The 25,670-nt window shown below is 39.8% G+C and overlaps 1 protein-coding gene across 1 annotated transcript in view; it reads left to right on the top strand.

Annotated features, from left to right (window-relative positions):
- Nucleotides 1-210: 210 nt before the first annotated feature.
- col7a1 (collagen, type VII, alpha 1) overlaps nt 211-25,670 on the top strand; it is a 62,539-nt gene continuing 37,079 nt past the window's right edge. The window contains exons 1-47 of the mRNA XM_079460174.1: nt 211-322; nt 4,682-4,763; nt 5,447-5,627; nt 5,723-5,879; nt 6,076-6,169; nt 6,455-6,613; nt 6,738-6,895; nt 7,337-7,466; nt 7,555-7,674; nt 8,693-8,848; nt 8,955-9,074; nt 9,296-9,445; nt 9,890-10,006; nt 10,209-10,355; nt 10,576-10,701; nt 10,804-10,950; nt 11,283-11,402; nt 11,485-11,751; nt 11,846-11,989; nt 13,079-13,210; nt 13,296-13,442; nt 13,537-13,656; nt 13,846-13,995; nt 14,657-14,793; nt 15,015-15,145; nt 15,496-15,635; nt 15,751-15,926; nt 16,039-16,068; nt 16,192-16,218; nt 16,636-16,680; nt 16,821-16,922; nt 17,183-17,254; nt 17,327-17,362; nt 17,438-17,491; nt 17,703-17,774; nt 17,888-18,001; nt 18,171-18,197; nt 19,565-19,618; nt 19,768-19,839; nt 19,914-19,973; nt 20,059-20,094; nt 20,196-20,240; nt 25,009-25,044; nt 25,147-25,191; nt 25,277-25,312; nt 25,409-25,444; nt 25,542-25,574. Of these exons, the coding sequence (XP_079316300.1) occupies nt 4,691-4,763; nt 5,447-5,627; nt 5,723-5,879; nt 6,076-6,169; nt 6,455-6,613; nt 6,738-6,895; nt 7,337-7,466; nt 7,555-7,674; nt 8,693-8,848; nt 8,955-9,074; nt 9,296-9,445; nt 9,890-10,006; nt 10,209-10,355; nt 10,576-10,701; nt 10,804-10,950; nt 11,283-11,402; nt 11,485-11,751; nt 11,846-11,989; nt 13,079-13,210; nt 13,296-13,442; nt 13,537-13,656; nt 13,846-13,995; nt 14,657-14,793; nt 15,015-15,145; nt 15,496-15,635; nt 15,751-15,926; nt 16,039-16,068; nt 16,192-16,218; nt 16,636-16,680; nt 16,821-16,922; nt 17,183-17,254; nt 17,327-17,362; nt 17,438-17,491; nt 17,703-17,774; nt 17,888-18,001; nt 18,171-18,197; nt 19,565-19,618; nt 19,768-19,839; nt 19,914-19,973; nt 20,059-20,094; nt 20,196-20,240; nt 25,009-25,044; nt 25,147-25,191; nt 25,277-25,312; nt 25,409-25,444; nt 25,542-25,574 (4,731 nt within the window). The 5' untranslated portion in view covers nt 211-322; nt 4,682-4,690. The remainder of the gene's footprint in view (nt 323-4,681; nt 4,764-5,446; nt 5,628-5,722; nt 5,880-6,075; nt 6,170-6,454; nt 6,614-6,737; nt 6,896-7,336; nt 7,467-7,554; nt 7,675-8,692; nt 8,849-8,954; nt 9,075-9,295; nt 9,446-9,889; nt 10,007-10,208; nt 10,356-10,575; nt 10,702-10,803; nt 10,951-11,282; nt 11,403-11,484; nt 11,752-11,845; nt 11,990-13,078; nt 13,211-13,295; nt 13,443-13,536; nt 13,657-13,845; nt 13,996-14,656; nt 14,794-15,014; nt 15,146-15,495; nt 15,636-15,750; nt 15,927-16,038; nt 16,069-16,191; nt 16,219-16,635; nt 16,681-16,820; nt 16,923-17,182; nt 17,255-17,326; nt 17,363-17,437; nt 17,492-17,702; nt 17,775-17,887; nt 18,002-18,170; nt 18,198-19,564; nt 19,619-19,767; nt 19,840-19,913; nt 19,974-20,058; nt 20,095-20,195; nt 20,241-25,008; nt 25,045-25,146; nt 25,192-25,276; nt 25,313-25,408; nt 25,445-25,541; nt 25,575-25,670) is intronic.

Genomic DNA, 25,670 nt, shown 5'->3' on the forward strand with positions numbered 1-25,670 from the left:
GATTTAGTGAGCTGCAGGCGTCTGAACAAGTCTGGACTACAGAATTTCACAGAAGCAAACAGCACAACCGGGAGACATTACTTTATTTTCGGCTCATAGTCAAATGTCAGGATTTTGAAGGTTGGCCTGTTGAGAAGGGAAGACAGCTGGCAGATGCTCGCGCAGCACTCAAGAGCAGATAAATGCGCATTTTAAATGAAATCTTTCGACTTATTTTCTGGGGAAATTCAGGCTCATTTAAAGAAATCTGCCAGGTCATGCTTCACTGATACTACGTCCGCTGCAGTTGCATCTTTGGGCTTCTGGTGACCCGTCCTGAGCTGTAAGTAAGAGTCATGCTCTGTGTCAAATTAGGCGCTCCAGGAACACTAAGCGCCCTGGAAACGCTGTTGTGTTAGTAATAAATAGCTCTGAATTTGTGATAAAATGCTTCAAACATGTTATAGTTTGCTGCCAATGCTATAAATGGGAGACACGAAATGCAGAATATGCACATATCAGTGTTGGGTATTTACTTCAAAATGTAATTGACCATTAGTAATACTTGCCGTGATTTATTGAATTACCTAAATGTTAGACTTAATTGCATTGCTAATTATATAAAGTCGCATTAACACTATGGACAACAAAATAACTTTGAAATCATAACATTTTAAAAATGTCTTTGTTGATTAGCAAATTATGCATATTCATATTCACAATCTAAGTATAAAAAATGTTAAAACATAATCTAAACTTCCTTAACAGAGGACATTACTGTACTAAAAAATAACAACCCTTGACTCAAAAAAGCTACAATGAAAGTTAATGTTTGGATATTTTAGGATCAGATAACAGAGGAATAATTAAGAAGGTAAAAAAATAATCAGAAAATGTAGATTATGTTTCTTTGTACAGAGAAAAGAAAACCTAACTGGCAGACAATTCAGATGTGAATTATTTTCTGATGAAGAAAACTGAAGTGGTGCTGATGGTGCAATGAAACCGTATGTGGTGTAAAAGGCTTTTAAAGCAGTCAATATAAATAAAAACGTTAACACCCATAATGTGCGTTCACAAGGAGATAGAATATTGACACAGTTTCAGGTCATTGCCAAAAGCAGTGAGGCTGTGTGTTTAGGGTATTTCAAATTTTTCTTTGTGTGGTTTGTGTGTTTAGATTTTTTCGACACACAGCATGGCATTTCCAAATTGCCTGTTCAGGCAGAGGGTGCGGATCATGACCTTATCTGAACTCGTCTGATATGCCACTTGTGTATCTTTCACTCAGATGCAGGGCTAGATCATCTCTATAGGTTTCCTCCGGACACTTGCATGACTGAAGGGCCGTTCTGTGACGGTTAGTGTGTGGGGTTGTTATATAGTATGAGAGAGTATATAGTTCTTGAGAACAGCTTGAATGTTTGGTTGTTTTTTAAGATCCAGCTAAGACTTAAACTGTTAAAGAATTATTATAAATCAGCCTCTATTGCAGTCACCCATATTGCAGTATCCTGAAGAAAACATTTGGTTGCAGAGAATTCTTTATCACATGTGTGGGAGCTATTTTTGAGGTAGATAAAAAATAACATCTGTGCAACATCTTCTCTGCCTCATCATTAGAGCATATTAGAATGTGATGATAATATGTGCTGTAGTTGTATACAGGATTTGTTGAGATTCCTTTTGTCAGAGGTTAATTTGCTTTAATCAAATTATTGAGGCACACACAGAATGTTGATATTACTTTCACATTTTCTGTGCTGATTATACAGTTTTTGTGAAAAAGATTAAAATATGGTAAAATGTGTAGAATTACGTTTGAATCTTATTGAGGTTAAATATTTACAAACATTAATTGTTCAAATGTAATTAATGTAGTGTCAATTGTCATGGATGTATATTTATTGAATTTTGCTGGTCAGTTGGTCTGCTTTGTTTGGATGTGTTTGTGTTTAACTCTCTCTGACATGTAGCCCTGTCCATCTGTTTTTCCTTTGTGGGGAGAAGTAACGAAAAAACAGACAGTTTGTCTGATACTCTTATTTTTGTGGAAGTGTGACCTCTCATACTTCAGTATGTCTAGTTACAAAGTGCATCTAATTAATAAAGGGAGGAATGTTTCTTATTTCATTCCTGTCCCTTGAGGTTCATCACCTTTTGGCCATGAGCATTTCCTTGTTTTTCTACTCTGTTTGAAATATGAACACTTCAGGCTCAGAAATGCATAAGAGAAATGCAATTTGTTGGGAGACATTTAACCTTTTTAACACTATGAAAATGAACAAATTGTGTGAAAAATTGGCCAGCGTAAATCTGTGAATATTATTGTGCTGCTGATAGCACAAGGAATCAATGTAACAGTATTGTTATTTTTTTATTTACAAACATATTATTTCTTTTTATTGAAACACATTCAGCAAATTTTCAGATTTAGTCTATAATCGAAAGTACTGTGCTGTGTTTTTAGTGTAGCTAAGTTATTGTAGAGTGGCCTTCAAATCGTTGATGTTATTGTGTTTCTCCTAGCATCCACTTCACAGAGCTCAAGAATGTGGCTGTAAATTATTTTATATAAAGCCACACAGCGAATAGCCTTTTTATTGTTAAATTAAAGTTGTGACTGTTTTGGTAGTTTGGTTCACATACAGTACAAAAACTCCACTCCTTTATATTGTATTGTACAAAATACAAATGTTGCAGTGAATGAAGGCGGTCTCCATAGCTGTGCTCTCTTGACCCCAGGTGTGCTGTGACACACCTCCTGAATAAATTCTGTTAAAGCACAGGTGTGAGAGAAAGTGACGGAATGTGCAGAGGTAAAAAGGGGAGGGAGATGCTGCAGCAGACATTTTACATGCCTTTGAGGTTGCTTTTAACTGCTCATAAACCACATAATGACTGTGTCCCTATTAATATAGATAGCACTGAGTAAAGCTGATTGGAAAGAGGGCTGTTAGAAATGAAAACACATTTAAACATAGGGCAGTAAAGGATGGGAGAATAATTAAAGTAGGAAGTTTGATCCCTGGATGTAAAATAATAATAGTCTGATTAGTAGTCTGTATTCATGAGGAGAACAGTACCTCAATGATGTCAGCGATGTGCTAAAATTCTGAAGTGTGCAACCTATTTACAAAGTCAGGGGAGCATCATAGTTTGTATAAAGGTTGTTCCTGACCTGTGGATAAACTTATTTAACAAGACCTGAGCAAATTGTTTTCTGAAAACATTAGTTAGCATTAAAATCATGTTTATGTATCATAGATTTATATATTCTTCCTTTGTGTATAATTACAACTTTTTAAGGCGACCATATCATTTGATGTAATAATGGTGGCACAATAATAAGGGAAACATTTAAATGGCCAATTTTATGATCTTATTTTTTTAAATCAGACATCAGGTGTGTGTATATGTGGGAGGTTTAATAGTTTGTGGCAGGTGTTTATTCCTGTTTGTGTTTGTTTTCGTGTGTTGTGCACATGCCTTTTGGGATGGATTAGGAGTGTGAGCATCGGGTTATTTTTATAGTGGTTTAAAATATTTTTATGCAGTGGCTTTTTGAGGCCTAAAAAACAGACTAAGATTAACATCCAACTTAAAGTCTTTGTCATGATGAAGGAGCTAAAACAAGACAGAAAGACAGAAAAAAGTCAAATACAGCTATCTGTGATTAAATAAATCTTTCTCCCACATAACAGTTCATTGCACTTTTCACTTAAAAACCACTGCTCTTGTTTCACGAGTAAGGCCCAGAGAGGCGTTCTCTTCCGGTGACTTTAAGACACTGGAAAAAATAAACCAAAACACACAATTAGCCATGTGTTTCTCTGACTCAGGACTTGAAGGTTTAATAATGCACATATGGGGGTTTTCTTGTCTGTCTGCAAGTTTTTAACTTTGTGTCAGGTCATTGTTGAGTGCAAACCATCGAGCCTCTAAATATGAACCACCATTTCCTCTTTATTTAAATAAATAACAGACCCTTCTTCTGGTAATGTATTTTATGCCATCTTTGAAGACACATAGTGGCAACTGGCATATGGTTTATGTTTGCACTTCATGCATTATCTGCTGCTGACAACAGAATGAAGAATCACACAATATCAAGAATATTCCTTAAAAACATGTTTCTGAAAAATATTACATTACCTGAATTGTAAGTGTTTCTGAGAGAGCATGTTTAAATGTGCATAATGAAGACAAATACAAAAGCAGAACCTTTCTAGTTTATAGTATTGCATGAAGAAGGACTTTTTGGTTTTATTACCAGACAGTGCAAGCATGTACATGTTTTACTCTGTTTTTGTTTTCTGAATTAAACAATAACATTATTATGAGCATCAGCAGACTCTAAGCAGAGTAGCAGTATCAGTTTTCTATAAGCTTAATGGTGCTGTTATAAAGGAACTTTTCTTTGTGTTGCTGCAAAGTTTGCCATTGTCAAACTGCTTTTGAACTTAAACCAGCTCACTTTTTTTATTTGTCTGGTGGCGAAGGTTGCAAGTCCCACCTTGCTTCTTTTAATTTCTCCCCTTTATACTTTTGCCAGATGTTCATGGTAAATGAGCATTCACATTATGTTAGATTGCTGCTGAAGCTGTATGAATGCAGATGAAAACAGAACAGGCTGAATTAATTTTAGGTTTCACGTTGTTCTCTTTTCTCTGTGTGCATGTGTCTGCGTTGTCATGTGTAGGATTTGAAAATGGGGTGTTTGCAGCAATGGAATCTGCTGGCTGCTGTGTTGCTGTGTCTCCCCTCATTGTCTACAGCTCAAGGTAAAACTTTACAATGTGTCTTCCAAGGAGTCCCAAAAGAGTGTGTACAGAAAATATAATTTATTTAGTTTCCATAAACCCTGTTAACTTAACAAAGAAATCACAGCCGTATAGTTATCATTTACCATTTTTAAACAATTTCATTTTCGTTTTGTAATGAACTCACAAATGATATGATAAAGTCACAAATCAAATGAAACTGTTAAGGAGTTTGCTAGAGGAAGTAAAGCAGTCAGTGAGTCACTCAGTGTATCGGATGACTGGTAGTATCCTTAGCTCTTTCAGGGAGAGATGTTCCACCAGCCGCTAAATAAACGAGCACAGATGCTTTGTTGACATGAAATGGCTTTGAAGACTATGTGGTGAGATGTCACTTCCTGTGTCCCCTAATGCGGCACTGAATACCTGAATAGAATAAGCCACAGATGTTAACACTTATGGCAAAATGTATTGTCCTACTGTGACACAAAAGGTTTTTGGACCATTACAGGCTTAGAGGATAAATTGACCCAGTTTTGGCAACATGAAAATGTTTAGTTTAGTTTGAATGAGAGCTCACATATCCGGACCTAAATGAACTTTACAATAAATATTTGTATATCCCTGTTACAGTACATAATGGAAAATCTGTGTACATATTGTGTATGTCAGTGGTTGTGTATTAACTTGTTTTCTGTTGACAGGCCAGTGCAATAATGTTGGTGCAGCAGATATTGTGTTCCTGGTGGATGGATCATCCAGTATTGGCCGTACCAATTTTATCTTAGTTAAGAATTTCATGGCAGGGATTGTCAAACCCTTTGCCAGGGTGGTGGGATCCGATGGCATCCGCTTCGGAGCCATACAGTACAGTGATACTGCCCGGTCTGTAGTACTTAGTGTAAAAATGTAAAGGTTTATTAAATGTATGATTAACTAGAGACATGTATCAATAATGGTCTTTATTTTATCACAATCAGGGTGGAGTTTACTTTCACTGCATACCTGAATGGCACTGAACTTATAACTGCCATAGAGAATATCAATTATAAAGGTGGAAACACCCGCACGGGGGCTGGCCTCAAATACATTGCAGACAACTTCTTCAACCCTGCATCTATCAGAGATGTACCCAAGGTGAGCTGGTTAGTTTTAGTGTCCATTTTTATTTGTTTGTTTGTTTGTCTGTGCTACTCATATGAAATACTCCTATATGTAATTCTAATCATATGCAATGTAATAATACGTTTTTCAGTTGAGGTTTTTCTGCAATGATTTTAAGTGTATAACCTAGTGACAACAATATTGACTCTCCAAGTGGTCTTTCTTTCAGATAACTATACTCATTACTGATGGTAAATCTCAGGACAATGTACAGGAACCTGCTCAAAAACTACGTAGTTTAGGAGTCAAAATATTTGCAGTAGGTAAGAAAGTTTTTTGCATATTTCTTTTTAAGAGAAAAGCTCTATAACATCCATTCAACTACAGACTGTTGAACAAATGTGAGTACATAGTTACTAAAGAAATATATTATAAAAAATTTAATCATTTGAAGTTAACGCAATCAAATAATTGATCTGCACTCAAAAAACTGTTGTTGTTCCATTGATCTACGCACCCAAAACTCTGGTTGAGTGCTGTCAATGTAACCTTTTTTATCATTTAAAGTTATTTTAGTTTTTCTCTCTCCTGGCATTTTTATTTCTCAGGTATAAAGAGTGCAGATGCAAATGAGCTGAAACTTGTTGCTTCTCCTCCTCAAAGTGAGTTCACATCCCAGATTGGAAACTTTAAAGCTCTCAGCTCTTTGCTGCCCTTAGTGTCTCCACGGGTCTGTACAACGAGTGGAGGCTCTTACTTAAGTGATGGTAGGTCCAAGACAGACACACTCACAGACATAATACAAGAATATTTATTTAGAATTTCGTAACATTTTTAATGCAAAATTTTTTCAACAACCCTGCTAACTGCACTTTGGCTTTTCTTTTTCAGAATCCTACAGTGGTCCATCAGACTTGCAGATTTTCAGTGAGACCACTGATTCATTGAGATTCCGATGGTCAGCTGCAGGAGGGCCTGTCAGTGGCTATGTGGTACAATACAGACCCCTTTCTGGCCTCGGTCAGCCAATCAAAGCTGAGCTCCGACAGGTACGAAAAATTATTCGTATTATATTGTAAACTTTTCACTTACAAAAGTGTTTCATAGTACTTTTTGGTGTCTTGGAGGCAAGACTGTGTGTGTTTTTGCTTGCTGTGCTTTAACACAATAAAGCCTTTTCTGAAATTTCATTCTTTGATTCCTCTCATTTTAAACTCCCCTGCATAATTTAGACAGTCACTGTCTGACCACAAGAAGACTTTATATGTGCTTCAGTTAACTGTAAATGTTGCAAGAAGGTATACTGAAGAAAGCAGATAAAAGTGGTTATTATATTTAAGCGTTTAAGTGAATCCAGGGAGTTGGTTCATTTTAACTTCTCCTCAAACCATTTTTTTACTACAATTAGTGGTTTTAGTTATTCTGAAAATGTACTGTTTCTACATAAGTTTAGCAAAATAGTGCTCCAATCTGTGTATTTTGTCTTGCAGGAAACAATAGGAAGCAGCCAACTCAGCTATATTGCACAAGAGCTGCGTTCGGGCACAGAATACCTGATCACCGTTATTGCTCAGTACCCCAACAGCCTTGGAGAGCAAGTGTCTGCCAAGGCCCGAACAAGTGAGAACTGCACACACTTGAAATATGTGTCATATTTAAGAGCCTTTTTAGCCCAACTCTTTACTCAATCACATTTACCTTGAACAAGAGCTACTACCGGGTGTGACTGCACTTCGACTGGTCCAAGCCAGCTATTTTACTCTCGCTTTGACCTGGGATCGTCCAGCGGACCCAGTGCAGGGTTACAGGATTACATATGGACCTACAGGTAATATAGCTACATATGCATACACAATCTAATCAACAGTATAAATCTATTCCATAACTCTGTAATGCAAGAAATAATGGAGGAAAAATATGGAAGATGAAAATGTAGTGCAAATATTATTTCAGAAATACAAATACTGTTTCAGAAAGGCAGGAAAGTACAACAAAGCAATTTAAAGTAAATATGAACATTTACTAAATAAAATCAATGCTGTCACATTGCAAATGTAGGATTAGTTACAAAGCATAGTTTAATGCGTAGGGTTAATGGTTTGCCCTAATTTCTAAATATGAATAATAGTCAAAGTGGCACTCATAAAATGGATGTGTTAATATTAACACATTGTTGTGTGTTTTGTACAACATACATAGTCTTGATTTAAAAAACACGTTGTGCTTAAAGTAACACAAAAAGTGTTTTCACAAGAAATAACACAAGATATGTTACAACATTAATGTACTATCCTTAACTGAACACATGTTATTTTTAACACAATCTTAGAGTGTAATGATTTTAGCTGTCAGCAGGGTTGAATTTAGAGGCGGGACAGGTTTTTTCCCAAGGCATTGTGTCTGTTTTTAAAGACGTGCCAGTTTTTTTTGTCGACTGCTATCCAGGTATGAGCTGGCAGAGCACAGATCTGTCAAATGAGGTGTGGCTCTATTTAATCAGGTCAGCTTTAAATGCTAGAAAAGAATGTTGCTGCAAATTATTGGATGCTAAAACTGCTATTTGATACTGTCTTATGATCTGATTCATATACTGTTTTGGTGATGTAGGTTCCTATGATAGCCATGTTGTTTTGTGTCAAGGATAGGGCTCGACAATCAACAAGCAACACTGTGAATCATATGAAGATATTTATGCTTTTTATTAGAAGTTTTGTTTGCTCTTCTGATTTGAAAAAAGTAACCATGAGCCATTTCATTGCAAATCAATAAATATAAGATATGTTTGTATCATCCTTTCTTGAGTGTGACATAAATCAATGCGTGGGGCCTAATTGTTTGGTCAACAGGTCAGCCTGCTGCACAGCTGATGGAACAGTCTGTGGGGGCAGAGTCTAGTTCTCTGACTTTGCGGGATCTTAAAGCAGACACGGAATATGTCATCAGTTTGTACCCCCTGTTTCCTCGAAGCAGTGTCTCACCAGCTACCCTGACTGCCCGCACATGTATGTTTTCTTATTAAAAAAAACACAATAGAATGACATGCTACAACACTGCATATTACATATATATAAACGATATATAGAACTGTATATGTGTGTGGTTTTGCAGTACGTTTAGAGGGTGTTCAGCAGCTCTCGGTTCAGACTATCACCAATAACAGTGTTCGAGTTCGATGGACGGGAGTATCAGGGGCCAGGGGATATAGAGTCATCTGGGGCCCTTTTACAGGTCAACATCTTGAAATCATCCTTTCATATTCTATTGCTTGCTTTTTGTTTCAGTAGTTTCATAATGTTTCCAAGAGTCCCAGAGCACCTAAAAATAAGGATGTTTATTGTACATAAACACCGACACAAAGTGTTTAACATCTGGCCCTCTTTTATTCATTGCTTATTTAAATAATTGATCAGAAGCTGTCCACACACACTGCATTACACTGTCTCTTTCAGGAAGTGATGTGGAGACCATAGAGCTGAGAGATGATAGTGAATCTCACACTCTGGTGAATCTACAGCCAGACACAGAATATATTGTAACAGTCATCGCCTTATACAATGGAGAAGTTGAAGGACCTGCGGCCACTGCTCGCTTTAAAATTGGTACACAAACATACAGCGACAAGTTGACACATTCACAGTTTATGCTATTAAAGTGTTTTTTACATTGTTATGTGAGTTTGTTACCGTTTATGTAAATAGTTGTGTGTTTAAAAGAAGCATACAGATGGCATTGAGTTAGGAAAGCAAATGTAGGTCATTTTAAGAAAAGGTACATACACATTTACTGTCTCACTCATGCTTAACAACAGACAGTAGGTGTTTTTTTTTCCATTGACTCACTGTCTGTTAGATTTGTTTTCATATGAATCACACACCGGTTGACAGGTGATGGTATGAAGTGTCTGTATATGCAAGTAGGCTACATGTTAAAGAGTAAAAATGCCTTGGAGGGAGTAACTTTCTAACTCATGTAAGTGATGTTCTTCTGAATTATAGTATATTGGGGAAAGAAATCTAAACGGTGTTAATGTATCTTGTGTTCAGAAAGCTCAGAGGAACAGGTACTGAGAGCCACGACTTCTGGAACCACAAGCATCAGATTGAACTGGAACTTCATACAGGCCGCTAGAGGTTACCGGTTGGAATGGAAAGCTGGGGAGAGTAAGAACCACATCTGCTGCATACACTTGCAAAAAACATTTATGCGAATTGTGTAAATATGTGACAGCATTAGAACTCATTCATTTGGCACAGTCATACACACAGATAATCCTACAAAACATTGATGTAATTGAGGTTAGAATTGTTTTATGGTTAAAATGCCCTTTTTTTGATCTATTGACGTTTGATTGGCTGTCTATAGGGGCCAGAGTTCAGAAGCAGGATTTTCTACAAGGCACCACCAGCTATGAGCTCAGAAATCTACAACCGAGCACAGAGTACATAATAACTCTATTTACACTATTTGATGGGCGAGAGGAGGCAACTTTCTTTTCGACTAAACCTACAGGTCAGAGAAATCATCAGTAGTCTGAAATCAATTGTACTTAAGCAGGTAAACTACTTCGGGATCACTCAACACCGTGTTCTTTACATTGTTTTGATTAGGTGTCTTAAGGGAATAAACACAGTATTGTATGAAAGTTTGATGCTCATTTAACCAAAGTCCCCTGATTGCATGTGTGAATGACCATGAGTGTTTGTTTTGAACTTTGTTGGGCTGTGTTTAGCAGAGCAGTCAGTTGGTCGAGTCACAAACCTAAGGGTGGTGGAGACATTAGGAAACATTGTGCGCTTGGGATGGACGGGGGTTGCTGGAGCAACACAATACAACATTGCCATACTTAATACACAATGTGAGATTACTCTTCCTATTAACATTGCATCTGTCACTTTAGTTACCGTTTAACCATGTAGCTTTATATAGCTGTAATAACTGTATGAGACTATTTTTACAGCTAATACAGAAGTGAACAGAAGAATTTCTGGAAATCAGACTACACTGGACCTCCAGGACCTTGAAGACGGTGTACGCTACGCTGTCAGTGTGACTGCACAAGTCGGTTTCACTGGAGGAGATCCAGCGACTGTGTATATCATAGCGGGTGTGTGAGCATGCTTCCTTTTTCCTGATGTTCCAGTGAGACTGTGTTTATCACTATGATACTACAGTAGGTGATCTACTGATATAAAGAACTTGGCAGTTGTCAGAAAGTCATGGTTCACTGCAAAATATCATATTCTTACCAAGTTTCTTGACTAATTGTCCAATACAGGCAGGGGGTCCTGACATGAGGGTTCAAATTTCCCCTGGTCTTTTGACATATATTGATGTCAATGAAAGTGTTAAAACATTTTAAAGATGCTTTGGAGGCTATTGATGTATAGTATATTCATCTGGTCTGAAATGAATTTGTGCTTACTCAATGTTAAACAGATCCACCACTGAGAGTGACCAACTTGCGCGTGATCAGCAGCAACAGCCGACGAGTCAGGATTTCATGGAATGGTGTTTCCGGGGCAACAGGTTACCGGGTTACTTGGGGACAAAGCAACAGTAGGTGGAGTCTATGATTAAAAAAAGTTATTTGCATTTGTTTAACTCAATCAGCTTTCCCCTCCTTTTGTCTCTCTCTCAGGTGCAGAGCAGTTTCGTGTGCTAGGTGGCGATATCACTACATACACTATCGACGGACTGCAGCCTGATGACACTGTTAATGTGGGCGTTTCCCCAGTGATTGACGGGAGGGTTGGAGAAGTGGTCACTGTGACTGCTAGAACTAGTGGCTCTATCGGAACGATTACAGGGCTCAGAGTCATCGAATACTCATCCTCTAGGATACTAATATCTTGGGCTCCTGTGAATAGAGCAACAGGTTACAAAGTCACTTGGCGGCGTAGTGATGGTACAGGCAACATTATTACATTATTGCATTATATACAGTTATTTAGCAACAGATCAAATGTGTTGAATGTATTTTATTTCTTTTTGCATTGTAGGAGTGGAAGACTTCGAGACTGTACCTGCTGATGCCACTTCCTATGCCATTGATAGACTCCAGGAAGGTGCCACCTATCAAGTGTCTGTTTCAGCCATTGTGAGCTCACGAGAGGGACCCGCTGCCACTGTGACCGCTAGAACAGGTAGAACAGCATATTTGAGGACTACAAAAGCACTTGTTTTGTGTAATTTGTTTAAAGGCTATATAGGTTTATATCCACTTAAGCAATTACTGCGAAGGGGATGTGTTTTAGGCTGGAGTTTTTATCTTTCTTGGGTTGTCTTCATCAAACTTCTCATGCACCACTTTTTTCTTTTTAAACAAATACTGGCACCAGAAGCTTTTCATAGTGTTCGGTTTCTTTTTTGTTATAAAATTCCTTTAGATAGTTTAGATGTGGTTTTTGAATTATACCTGACTGTGTTTATTCTGTCGTTCAGATCAGACCACGATTGCACGTGTCACCAATTTACAGGTGCTGGAGGCCCAGGGCGAGATCATCCGAGTCAGCTGGGTTGGAGTTCAGAATGCATCATCATACAGAATACTCTGGAAGAGGACTGACGGTGAGAACATAAAAAAAATATATTTCACATAGTCTTCTCACATAGTTTTGTCTTCCTGTACAACATAAATTTCCCTTCCAAGTCATATTACACCTAAAATATTTGTCAATAAATTATTCTAAGGCTAAACATCTATATAAACATTTAAAGAAACTTTATACTTTACTAGGAACTTTATTATATCTCTAAAAAAGTCTGTGTTATTGGTTATAAAATTGTGTGGGTTGTTAGCCTGAATCACAGTACTAGCGTTGACTGCTGTATTTATACATGTGATGATAGGTGGAGAGGAGAGAAGTCAGCTGGTTGGTGGCAATGTGACGTCAGTGGATCTGAGGCAGTTAGATGAGGGTGCGCAGTATGAGGTGAAGGTTCTGGCTGTAGTCCGTAACAGAGAGGGCCCCCCTGTGTCTGTCAGAATCACCACAGGTGAGTGCTGTATGAGCTTCTAAAATATAAAACAATAATTATGTAAACTTATTAATGTATTTTACAATGGAAGAGTATGCAATATGAAATAATGTGTATGAGCTACTTTTCTTATACAAGCAGTGATAATTTTCACAAAGGTCCATACGTTACAGTTAATTTGCTATAAAAAAGTTTAGTTTAGTTGTATTCCGATCATTACTGTATATACTGTACATATCAATATATTGTTCTAGGGGGATTGTTGCCACAGAATATAGTAGTAGAGGGACTACGTGTGTTGGATTCAACCCCCAGGGGGCTGCGAATAACCTGGAGACCAGTGCAAGGAGCCAACGCATATCGAATCTATTGGAGGTCTTCACAAGGTGCTTACACAGGCACACACACACATGCACATACACTCAATACACCAACATTCAGGTTTACATGTTATCATTATGCTTTTCATAGGCGAGACTGAATCAAGTCGTCTCATTACTGGTGATGCAACCTCGTATACCTTGGATGGACTTCAACCTGGTCTGTCCTACATCATAAGATTTTCTGCTTTGTTGGAAGGTGGAGAATCTAAAGCGACCACCATCCAAGCATCCACCGGTATGCATTTAATCTCTCTTCAGTCTGCCTCTTTTCCTTTAGCTTTCTCTCTCAATCTCTCAATTATGATTACTCCCATATCTCATTCTTTTAGATCCCTTGCCACCCGTGTCAAGTTTGAGTGTGACGGACAGCACTGAGAATTCGGTGCTATTGGGCTGGTCACCTGTAACTGGAGCCACAGGCTTTATTTTACGTTGGAGAGAGGAGAGAGGTGAGATTACAGTCTGAAGGCTTGTATATTGTATTACCAACACAGTGCAAAAATTAAATAACAATGCAATCTGAAATTATTATATTATTATAGGTATTATAAAATAAAATAAAACAATGCAGCGAAAATCATTTACATTTTGTTTATCTGAACATTGTATGGTGTTTCATAACTAATTCCCTCCTCCAGACACAGTACCTGATCAATCTGAGACACTGCCTGGAACAGCCACTTCTTTTCGTGTGACCGGTCTGCGTTTGGGCCGCCGATACCGCTTCACTATCCAGCCCACCTTCCAAAACCAGATTGGACCTGAAAGCAGTATGGAAGAGCGCACAGGTTACTCAACTTCTATCTCGGCAACTGCTTGCTAAATACTATAGTAATTTATATCTTTGTATACTGTGCTAGGCTTTAATGGACTAGTTTTGATGCACTTATGCATTTTGTTGCCTATGTTGTTATAATTGCTTCCAATGTTTTCTCATCTGTAAGTCGCTTTGGATAAAAGTAATGTCTTATGTTTAGATTACTCCATTACTATATTACAGTATGTATAGGCCTGTAACATGAGACTTAATTTAATTTTTTAAATGTATTCTGCAATATCCAAAATGCATTGCAAACTGCAATTCATGCATAATTTATTAATAAAAAATGTTCACATGTAAATTTCTGAAGAAAATGATTTTTGTGTGGCTGTTTAACGATATCTAGTTACTATTACTGTCTTGAGAAAGCTTTACTTTCACAACATGACCTTTTCATAAAAATGTGAAAATAAGAATGTTTCGTTCAGATCAAAGTGAGTAAACCTGAGAAAATGTTTATTTTAAAATGACTTTGACAAATGCGATTCAATGTATTTTCATTAACATGCTTTATTAAATTGTACACACGTGCATTCAAAGCTGTTTCTTTCCTCCATGGCTACACCACTTGACATTATAGAGTCTGACGTCCTTATTTGTCATTTTATTGCTGTGCCTCTATGTGTTAGTGTGCGTTGGAGGGCGTTTGGATGTGGTCTTTCTTGTCCCAGCAACTCGTAATCGCTCTGGTCTGGCTGAATCTACCTTGTCACTGCTTGCCAGTGCTGCTGGATCCTTCACCTCCATTGGTCCTAGAGACTCCCAGGTAAGTTTCTTCCAAAGTTCAACATCATCTTCGTTTGATACTGTACCTGTAGATCCGGGTATTTTGGTTATGGTGTGTTCAGGTTTATTTTGTATTTGAATCAGCTCTTCATGATGTTCATTTATTCTTTGAGAGTTCCTGACAGGGTGAATAAGGAATTGAGCAGGTGAGAGAGGAAACAGTGGTATGAATGAAGGGATTGTAATACATGTTTTGTCCAGGTGGGGGTGGTGGTGTACGGTGAAGATGCAAAAGTTGGCTTCCTCCTCAATCGTCATAGCAACAACGAGACCCTTCTGCCAGAGATTCTGTCCACCCCATTCAACAACAGACCAGGAAATAATATAGGTTTGTTTGTGCCCTTTGTTTCATAAAGGTGTCTATTTCAGCTAAAAATCGAATGGAACGTTTTAATTTCAATTCAACACATTTATATTTAGGAAAGTATACATTTAATTACAATTTATCCTGTTCTATTCTGTTTTTTATAACATAACAAATCTGAAAACTGAGTTGAAATTTTAAGAAAGAATAACAATGAAAGGAAAGTAATTTTTTAATTTTAAGGATTTGTTTTGTAAAGAGGTTTAAAAAAATTTAAAGCGTGTAAAATGCTATATAAGATTTATTTATAGAGTTTGCAATGAAACATTGTGTGTGAATGGATGCCCTAAAACTTAAGGGTTTTTTGCATATAGGCAGAGCAATGACATTTGCTCGTCAGTTTCTGCTGAGCGAGCCAGCAGGTCGGAGGTCTAGCGTTCCCGGGGTAGTCGTCATTGTCACTGATGAGAAGTCGGCCGATGATCTGAGCCAGCCTTCTGCTGCTGTTAGGGCCGATGGTGAGCCATAAAATACAAACCTTACCGTACACACATGCAGTCAACCAGCAAAGCTGCTCTGTCCCATGTGCATATTGGTACAGTATGTTACCAATGCAATATCGCTGTCCCTCAGGTGTGACAGTGTTGGCGGTTGGAATTGGACGTGCGAACCCTGGAGAGCTGCGCTTGGCAGTGACTGATGGCAGCACTCAAAATCTGCTCTATGCTCAGGACTCAAATCAGCTCTACAGTTTCCACCCCGACCTGGCAGACCTCCTCTGTGGCCTTGCACGAGGGACCGGTGTCACGGTTAGTTTAATTCACCCGTCATAAATGTCATAACGTAATTCATATTTTTATTGTTGATGTATTAAAAACCTTGATATAGTAAAGAATGACTGTAATTGTCTGTCTTTTTTAGGATGGGCCTTGTACTGTAGAGTGTCCCAGGGTAAGTATACTGTATACACATTAGAAGATAAAATATAATACATAGACACGTTTGTGTGTCTCATTTGTGTTTACATTTGCTAGTAGTCACAGAGAGTTTGTTTGACCTTTGTCTTTGTTGCAGGGGCCTAAAGGAGAACATGGACAAAAGGTGAACAAACTATAATTGCTTTCTTTTCCAAAGCAATTACACATGCAAAGCTATCACGGCTTAACAGTCTAACAGCTTTGTCATCATGAATATTGTTACATGAAAATTGTCATCACATATTGTTATTCATCTTTTTTCTTGTTGTTATGCATTTTGGGACTTTTTCAAAGAACAAAAAAGGTTCTTATACTAAGTCAAATGCAATGCAAAAACTTTGAAGTTCAGTAAAAATAGGTTTTGAGGACACTGTGACTGTAGTGATACAACAAGCTTAGCTTGAATATTTGATGCCGAAAACTTTCAATAGCTGAATCTTTTACTCCTTTTTCTTTTCATAGGACTTTCCAATTTACTTTTTATATTTGATATTGTGCCTAGTTTTTCTGATTAAATGTATAAAAAACTGTCTGTGTGTAGGGTGAAAGAGGCAGAGATGGAGTGGATGGAAGGAAAGGCGAGCCTGTGAGTTAATCTACACACACAAACCATTGCTGTGTGCGCTTCCACACTGTTCACGTCATGATTAATAATTGATTAAAGAATAAAAAAAAATCCCAGTTGGCTATATATGGCTGTGTATTGTGTTTTGTTTTATTTGTTAGGGTCGTGATGGTTTGCCTGGTCGTGAGGGCTCCAGAGGGCCAGAAGGGTCACCAGGTCAACCAGGCAGCAGTCTTGGTGTGAGAGGAGAGAAAGGCGAGAGAGTAAGTAGTACTTAAACACATACATAAGTGTGTACACGAATATACACACATACACATACCGTCTCCTACTGTCTATTACAATTTTTACTTAAAGCATGTTTTATTGGCATGACAACAACTGTATATTTGTATTGCTACTAGTAGTGCAAAGTGTTTTTTTGAAGGAAGAAGAAAAAGTTAAATATGCAGTGCAAAAATAAAAAAAGATGATATCGTAAAATACAAAACATACATAAAAATGATCTTTCTTTCTTTCTCAGGGTTTCCCGGGATTAGATGGCAGTCCAGGTGTTCCAGGTCGCCCTGGTACTCCTGGTGCAGTTGGACTTCCAGTAAGTCATTGTTGAGTGAATTATACCTTATTTTTCTATTTTTCATTCACTGATGTTGTTCTTTTGTATTAGGGCAGTCTGGGGTTACCAGGTGTTAGGGGGGACCCTGTAAGTACTCACTAAAACCTGTACACACATAGTCATTCAAACACACATATATTAAATCTTTGCTTTGTTTAACAGGGAGACCCAGGTATTACAGGCCCTCAGGGTTTAAAGGGAGAGAAAGGTGAAAGGGTAAGACCAATTTAACAGCGCTACTCTCCTCTCCACTCTTTCATGATGCAACAACTCTTATTTTATTGCCTCTGAATCAATTAATTGTTATCTGTAAGTTGCTACAGTAAACTGGGATCACATAAATTACATGTTTAGTCTTTTGCTTAGCAAAAACAACATGGTTTGGTGCACATCAAATGTGACACGTTTGCATCTTTTCCTATCAAAGGGGGAATCTGGATCTGCGGCAGGAGGAGGTTTACCAGGACGTAAAGGAGAGCCAGGAATTCCAGGGATCCCGGTGAATGTCACATGAAACAACCAAACACTGACAAAAACAAGCACAGACGTTGTCTGTATCAGTTCTGTTACAGATAACATTGCCTTTCCAATGCTGTCTCTTTCTCTTCCTAGAGCGCTCCTGGTAGGCCAGGTGTAGATGGGAGAAAGGGAGAGGCGGGTGAACGAGGTTTGCCTGGGCAGGATGGTCGCTCTGGCATACCAGGAACCCCTGGACTTGCTGTTAAGGTCAGAACTCCTTTCAAATTCTGCATCGATGCCAACGGCAGATATAGCTGGATACATTAGATTTGCAACTTATCTAATGATTTTGCAATTTGATTTTATTATTGATTTTTATGACGGGCCTTAAGCTGGTCATTTACCTGTCAGTTAATCTTTCTTTTCTTACATGCAGGGTGACAAAGGAAGTACTGGAGAGAGGGTAAGTCATTAAGAGTTTTCCTAGAGGAGGCAGTGCCTTCTCAAAAAACACTGGATGAGAAGGAAATTGACAGTACTAAAGTATAAGAACACATATTGTCAGGGTTGCACACAGGGAGGGACACAGATGCAGACAGTGGGTAAGGGGTTTAACACATACTTTAAAAATAAACAAAACAAAAAGTCTGCTATTGTGGCATAAAAAATGATCTGCAGCGTATATGTACTCTTTGGATATTCTGTGTTCATACTATCATATTTGGAAAGGTGGTCCTCGGAAATCTTTTAAACAGTCCTTGGTGGGCCATGAGTTGCAAAAGGTTGAGAACCCCTGGACTAGACTACAGATAACACTTGACAAAAGAAGACTAGACTAGTGACAATTAATCGGCACAAGACATTATAAAGGGGAGGCTAATCCAAAACCAAAACAATGTCATGCCCTTTCTCCACATAAAACATAGGATCTGTCATGATTCTGCCACAAGACCAAGAAAGACATATTTTGAAAATAACTCAGTTGCAAAACAGTCCACTACTGACATTAGTAGATAAAAGAGAGGGGAAGTATTCATATTCATTTTGTTCTTAGGAGTCCAGACCAAATAGAGATGAAGTGAAAGAGAGCCTTTTTAGCACTATGACTGCCTGATTTTCGTATTCACAGAGGGCACATAGATTTGCTTGAATGGGTCAAACTTGTAGAAACGACTCACCCACTCAGGCATTAGCACTTTACATCCTATCTCAATTCAAATAAACTTGATACAAAAATATTATGAGGGCACATAAATAAAAAATGACAGACATGAATCATTCATTTATAATAAACACTAAAATATTAAATTTAAAAATTAATTGTCATAGTGATTGTAAATGCGATCCTCTGTGACAGCAACTTGCCTGACGGCTGTGTTTACAGAGCGTTTCTTGACAATTTTAGAAAAGTTAATAACAACCGTCGTTGTAAGCTACACAAAGTAATCTGTAATTTTATGTTTCAAATTGAGATGGACATATAGAGGCAAAAGTTACAGATTGCAGGTTAATAATAATAATACAATCGTATTTGTTGCTCATTGATAGTCTCAAGTGTCAGATAAATGGTCATTTAAAAACAGACAAACACAGACTGTGGACATGGCTTCCTCATTATAGCAATCCACCACAAGTATCTGATTTAAAACAAATACAATTACAATGCTTTCCAAGGGAAAAGAAGATTACCCTTCCAGAAAATTGGTCTATATTGTGCGATACTAGATTCAGTAAATGCATTAAACTGATGGACTGTGAGAAATCTCTTATGGCAGATCTCAATTTGTAAAGGGAGCCAGGAACAGTTCTCTTGCATTCTTTTATTAACAGGGTCCTCCCGGAGTGGGCAGTGGGGTAGCAGCTAAGGGAGATGCTGGTGAACCTGTGAGTTTCTCCATTATTAATGATAACGTGGGACTCTAAATGGATCTTGGCATGTGTGCAGCTGTGTGTGTTTTTTGTGTGATTGCTGCTGATAATTGCATGCACAAAATGGTATTTTTCATTGTACATATTTGTGTGTATGTTTGTAGGGACCCCCTGGCCCACCTGGTCCGCAGGGCCCACGAGCACTGAACGGACCCAAAGGAGCCAAAGGAGAACAGGTATGTGTTAATTGTGGATATTGCTTGGCTATTGATGCATTTTCTGAACCTGGCGTGTTTATGTGGTTTTGCAGGGAGAGGGTACTGAGGGTAAACCAGGCCCCCCAGGACTTACTGGAGACCCTGGTGATCGGGTATGGCACACGCTCACGTATATATCTCTGCAGATTCTTACCTTTCTTCTGCCATTCTTCCTTTATTCATACATTTTTGTTTCAGGGTCCCAGAGGACCTCCAGGTGAAATTGGAACTAAGGTAAAAAAAAAGAAATTCTGAATGTTATTAAGGTACAATGAGTAAACATACTGAATGCATAATCTGTAAAGTAGTTGATAAAGTAATTGTCAATGCTGTAGGGTGACAGAGGACAGCCTGGTGTATCTGGTTCAGATGGAGCCAAGGTGAGTGTGTGTATGCTAAGCATCTAAAGCAGGGGTCTTCAACTACTTTTCTTTGAGGGCCAGATTCCAAAAGTATAAAATACCTTATCATAATTTCTGATTTGTTATTTAGTATTTCTGTTATTTATTGCATTTTTGCATTCTTTTTATACTTTTTATGGCGCTGTTTCTTATAGGTCATATAATGTTCATATTTATGAAGGTATTTGGTTGAATTAATGAAAGTCAGATTAATAAAAAAACGCTATTACATTCAGCACAAAATGAATCCCTGCACCTTGACGTTAAATTGGTGTTTTATAAAGCGAAACAATTGATCTGTGCAAGAAACTGAGCACTATATCATATCTTCGGGTTAAATCCAATCTCATTCATGTGCCTCACTCACTTAGAAGGGCAGATCATTTGAAGAGCAACTATTTTTCGTAAATATAGCTGTTCATACATAATGAATGCAGTAATAAAAACGACATAGTTTTCTCTTATCAGTTCAGGTGTTTTAGTACACTTCCTGCAGTTACTTTCAAGGGCACGAGACACGTTTTGGACGTGACCTTTCGCATGCGCAAACTGACTGCTTGTGGATTGCCGAGAATAACCTTGCAAATAATATCAAGTTTCTTGGACAGACCGATCAAATCGCTTTTTAAGTCTTTCATAGCTATGAGCTACGGGAATTACTTTCGTATTGAATTTTGCGTTTTGGACTTTCAAAAATGAGGCGTCTCAGGAAATGCATTTCTCAAAGCACAACATTTTTAAAGTCTCTTTGCTTATTTGAAATGTTATGGCGGGACAGGTAAAGATGATTGGTGGGCCGCATTTGACCCACAGGCTGCCCGATGACTAGCCCTGATCTAAAGCATCTCTGTTTAATTATATCTATTCTACACTATATTCCTTGTGTTTTCGATCAGTGTTTTTATGTGAATTCTGCAAATCAATGCATATAAAATATGTATTCTCTCTGTTTATATGCACATTGCAACTGACTTACATTGTAACTTACATTTATAATATAAATTCATAGATGCACATCTACGTGACTTTGCCTCAGCATGCCATGTGATGAACAAATGTAACGTCTCGGTTACGTATGTAACCTCTGTTCCCTGATGGAGGGAACGAGACGTTGTGTCGAACCGACAGATGGGGTTCGCCCTTGAGAACCTATCATCTTCTGACTATTTTGAAAAGGCCAATGAAATTGGCGAATGAAATTTGCATGCCGGGCTCCGCCCCCGGATATCCGGGTATAAAGGGGAGCCGGCGTGCTCATTCATTCACCTTTTGTGCTGAGGAGCCTGAGAGCATCTCGTGACTGCTGCAGCGGACGGCTATTGTTGTGGCATGAAGGACACAACGTCTCGTTCCCTCCATCAGGGAACAGAGGTTACATACGTAACCGAGACGTTCCCTTTCTGTCGGTCTCTCAACGTTGTGTCGAACCGACAGATGGGGTTCTTATTGAAAACGCCACAGCACTAGCCGCGTCACAATCTATCGCGAAGCAACGTTGACCGGCCTAGGCGAGTCAGACGTAAGCGCTGTCGCGAGATTGTAACCTTCCAGTAGGTAGGCAGGGGTCCCAGAGTTTTAGAAAATATGGGTAGCCCCTGCCCTCTTCCCAGCCTCGGGGGGGGGAACAGTGGAAACATCAACATGGTCTTACAGGCAGGGAAGAGCTCATGGGAGGTATGTGCGGGATGCCGCAAGGTGGATGTCCACCTGGGGAAGGTCATGGGTTCCAGGAGGGGAACTAACTCATGATGGAATCTAAGACGGAACCACCCTGCTAGGGGGGTTACTACGTCTGGAGCACTGAGGTCGGTTAGAGCTACATGAGGGTAACTCAGCTTGGGCCCGCCAAAGGTGGCAGGCTGCTCCGCTCAGCCCGCTGCCTTGAGTGCTTAGTGATGGATGGACTGCCTATTCTTCGCCCGAGGGGAAAGAAGGGAGGCAGATGATATCGCACTGACCCACCTAAAGAGGGGTATGGCGCTCTTCGCAGGCGTACGCCCTACCGGCCGCCGGTCTCACCTGGTCTTACCCTGTAAGACTCGCGAAGGTGTTGGGCACAGCCCAACCCGCAGCTCTGCATATGTCTGCCAGAGAGGCGCCCTGAGCCCGTGCCCACGAGGAGGCAACACCCCTAGTGGAGTGTGCCCTCACTGCCAGCGGGCACGGGCAGTCCTGAAATCGGTACGCCGTCGTGACGGCGTCCACGATCCAGTAAGCCAGTCTCTGTTAGGAGACAGCCCTCCCCTTCTGCTAACCTCCGAAACAAACAAAGAGCTGCTCAGAGCTTCTTAAGCTCTGCGTGCGGTCCACGTAGAGGCGCAAGGCGCACTGGACACAACTCGGATGGGGTTGGGTCTTCCTCCGCGGTGGGGAGCGCCTGCAAGTTCACCACCTGGTCTCGGAAGGGAGTGGTGGGAACTTTGGGCACGTAGCAAGGCCGAGGTCTCAGGATCACGTGAGAATCACCGGGCCCGAAATTTAGGCAATCCGTGGACACGGAAAATGCTTGCAGATCCCCCACCCTCTTGATGGATGCGAGTGCCACAAGGAGAGCCGTCTTCATCGTAAGATGAGAAAGAGCGGTCTCTCCAAGGGGCTTGAAGGGCGGCCGCTGAAGGCCCGCCAGGACCACATTGAGGTCCCAATAGGGTACGGAGCACGGATGAGGTGGGTTAAGCCTCCTCGCCCCCCTGAGGAACCTGATGATCAGGTCATGCTGCCCTAGAGGTTTTCCAGCAACTGGCTCGTGTTGAGCGGCAATAGCAGCTACATACACTTTCAGTGTGGAAGGGGAGAGATTACTCTCCAACCTCTCCTGCAGGAAGGACAGCAGGTACCAGAGGTCTGGTCTCGGGTGCCACAACGTGCCCTTCCTCTGCGAGAGAAGGTCCTTCGACAGGGGAATTGTCGTCAGTTGTCGTCAGAAACATTAGCTCTGAGAACCAAGTCCGGTTGGGCCAGTAAGGCGCAACTAGTATCACTTGATGCTCCTCTTCCCTGATCTTGCACAGGACCTGCGCAATGAGGCTCACTGGGGGGAAGGCGTACTTCCGCTTGTCCCGTGGCCAGCTGTGCGCTAGAGCATCCATGCCGAGGGGGCCCTCGGACAGGGAGTACCATAGCGGGCAATGGGTGTTGTCCAGGGAGGCCTGGCCCTGGTTGCCGCCTGAAGAGGTTCAGGCAGTTCAGCACTGACTGTGCACGCTCTGCAGTGAGCTGTGCCGTCATGGAGACAGAGTCGAGTTCCATACCGAGAAAAAGAGCTCTGTGCGAGGAGAGCTGGCTCTTTTCTCGGTTGACCTGTAACCCCAAATGGTCTAGGTGCCGGAGCACCATATCCCTGTGCGTACACAACAGATCTCGCGAGTGAGCCAAGATAAGCCAGTCGTCGAGATAGTTGAGTACCCGCATACCTCTCTCCCTGAGGGGAGTGAGGGTGGCTTCCACGACCTTCGTAAAGGCCCGTCGGGACAAGGACAGACCGAATGGGAGGACCCTGTACTGATATGCCCGGCATGCAAATTTAATTCGCCAATTTCATTGGCCTTTTCTAAATAGTCAGAAGATGATAGGTTCTCAAGGGGCGAACCCCATCTGTTGGTTCGACACAACGTCGAGAGACCGACAGAAAGGGAACTGCGTAGCATCCTTAATGTTTGGTTATTCTGAAATGATAGAGCCAAATCCTATTATCAAAATGATTTGCTTAAATTACCTCCCATAACATGCAAAAGAGCTTCTCCACTGGCTACAACTTGTTTTTCCATTGACATTGGTTTAAGTAGTGTCCAACAACAAGTTTACGTACATACAAGTTGTAAAAACACTATTATTTTGTTATATGCACTTTTTCTTACTTTGCTTGTTGACTTATTCTCAATTGATTTGTTTGGCAAATCATCTCCGCCAGCCTACTCTGATCTGATTCGTCAGATGTTCTGATCTGCTGTGTTTGGGGGGATCCTAGCAAAACATAGGCGGGGACTATATGTACATTTGCATTTACATTTAGTCATTTAGTAGACGCTTTTATCCAAAGCGACTTACAAAGAGTCCTGGGAGCAATAAGCGATAAGAGCGATAGTACATTAGGTGCTAATACAAAGTTACTAGTTTCAACAAAAGCTAGACCCCTACCTGTTGAGAGAAGAGGGTTAGTGTATTTTTATTTTTCATTTCAGGTATTCACAGAAGAGGTGTGTTTTAAGTAGTTTTTTGAAGGTTGTGAGAGATGTGGTTGAGATATGTAGTGATGTAAATTTGTGGCAGTTCGCGAATCGGACTAGGGCACGACTCGTTTGCGTGATTCAGAGTCGACTCCCTTTTTTTCCAAGCCATTAACTTTGTTATTCATTCACCTTCGGCTTTACAACTGCTATCATTCACACATGGCAGCATTACACATAGCATGAAATGTAATTTACATGATCTTGTAATATGTACCCTTTAAGCCAAGTGACAACCAGTGAAACGTGCAAAAACCTACAGAGTTCCCTTTAAAAAAAGACAGTTAACGCATTTTACACTTAATGAATAATTATTGCTTTCCTGTAGCTCAGTGGTTAGAGCATGGCACTAGCAACACCAAGGTCATAAATGCGATCCCAGGGATTGCACATACTCGAATTCAAATGTATAGCATCATGCAATGTAAGTCGCTTTGGACAAAAGCGTCTGCCAAATGCGTAAATGTAAATGGATTTAACAAAAAGTGCTATTGACATTAAATTTATTTCACTGTTTTAAGGGAGACAGAGGCCTGACTGGTCCAATAGGAGACAAGGTGAGCACTTGCCTTTTTCAAGCTAAAGAATGCTTGTATTCATATGTACATTATTGGAGAGCTTTGGCTTATATGCGCTTGTTGTGGTTGTTTGTATGGTAGGGCGATAAAGGTTCACAAGGCCCCCCTGGGCCTCAAGGATTTAGGGTGAGTGGCTCCACAAACCATGATAAGTACATGAAAATGCACGTGTGTACGTGCACATTGTAAATTATGTATTACCTGCCTTCAGGGTTTGCAAGGGAGCAGCGGACCCCCTGGAGAGAAGGTGAATTAAGCTGTCAGCTTAACAAACAGAAGTAAATTCCTATATTTTATCTGTATTTGTATTCATATTCAAATTGTTGTCTCTGTTAACTATAAGGGTTCCGAGGGGACCAAAGGGGAACCAGGAAGCATTGTGAGTACTTAATATTTATATAAAGCTTTCATTAAGTTATTGTCATGCTCCTCTTGATAATAAAGGTGTTCACTTATGTTGTTGTTGTTTTTAGCAGGGACCAGGTTTAATAGGGAAGAAAGGAGAACCGGTATGACTTTTAAAATAATTGCAAAGACTCTGATAACCCACTTATGTTAAAATTTTTCTTTTATTGCATTGGTCAGAAAAGTACTGCAAAATCATT

The sequence above is a fragment of the Barbatula barbatula genome (assembly GCF_947034865.1).
Source record: "Barbatula barbatula genome assembly, chromosome: 7".
Taxonomy (NCBI): Eukaryota; Metazoa; Chordata; class Actinopteri; order Cypriniformes; family Nemacheilidae; genus Barbatula; species Barbatula barbatula.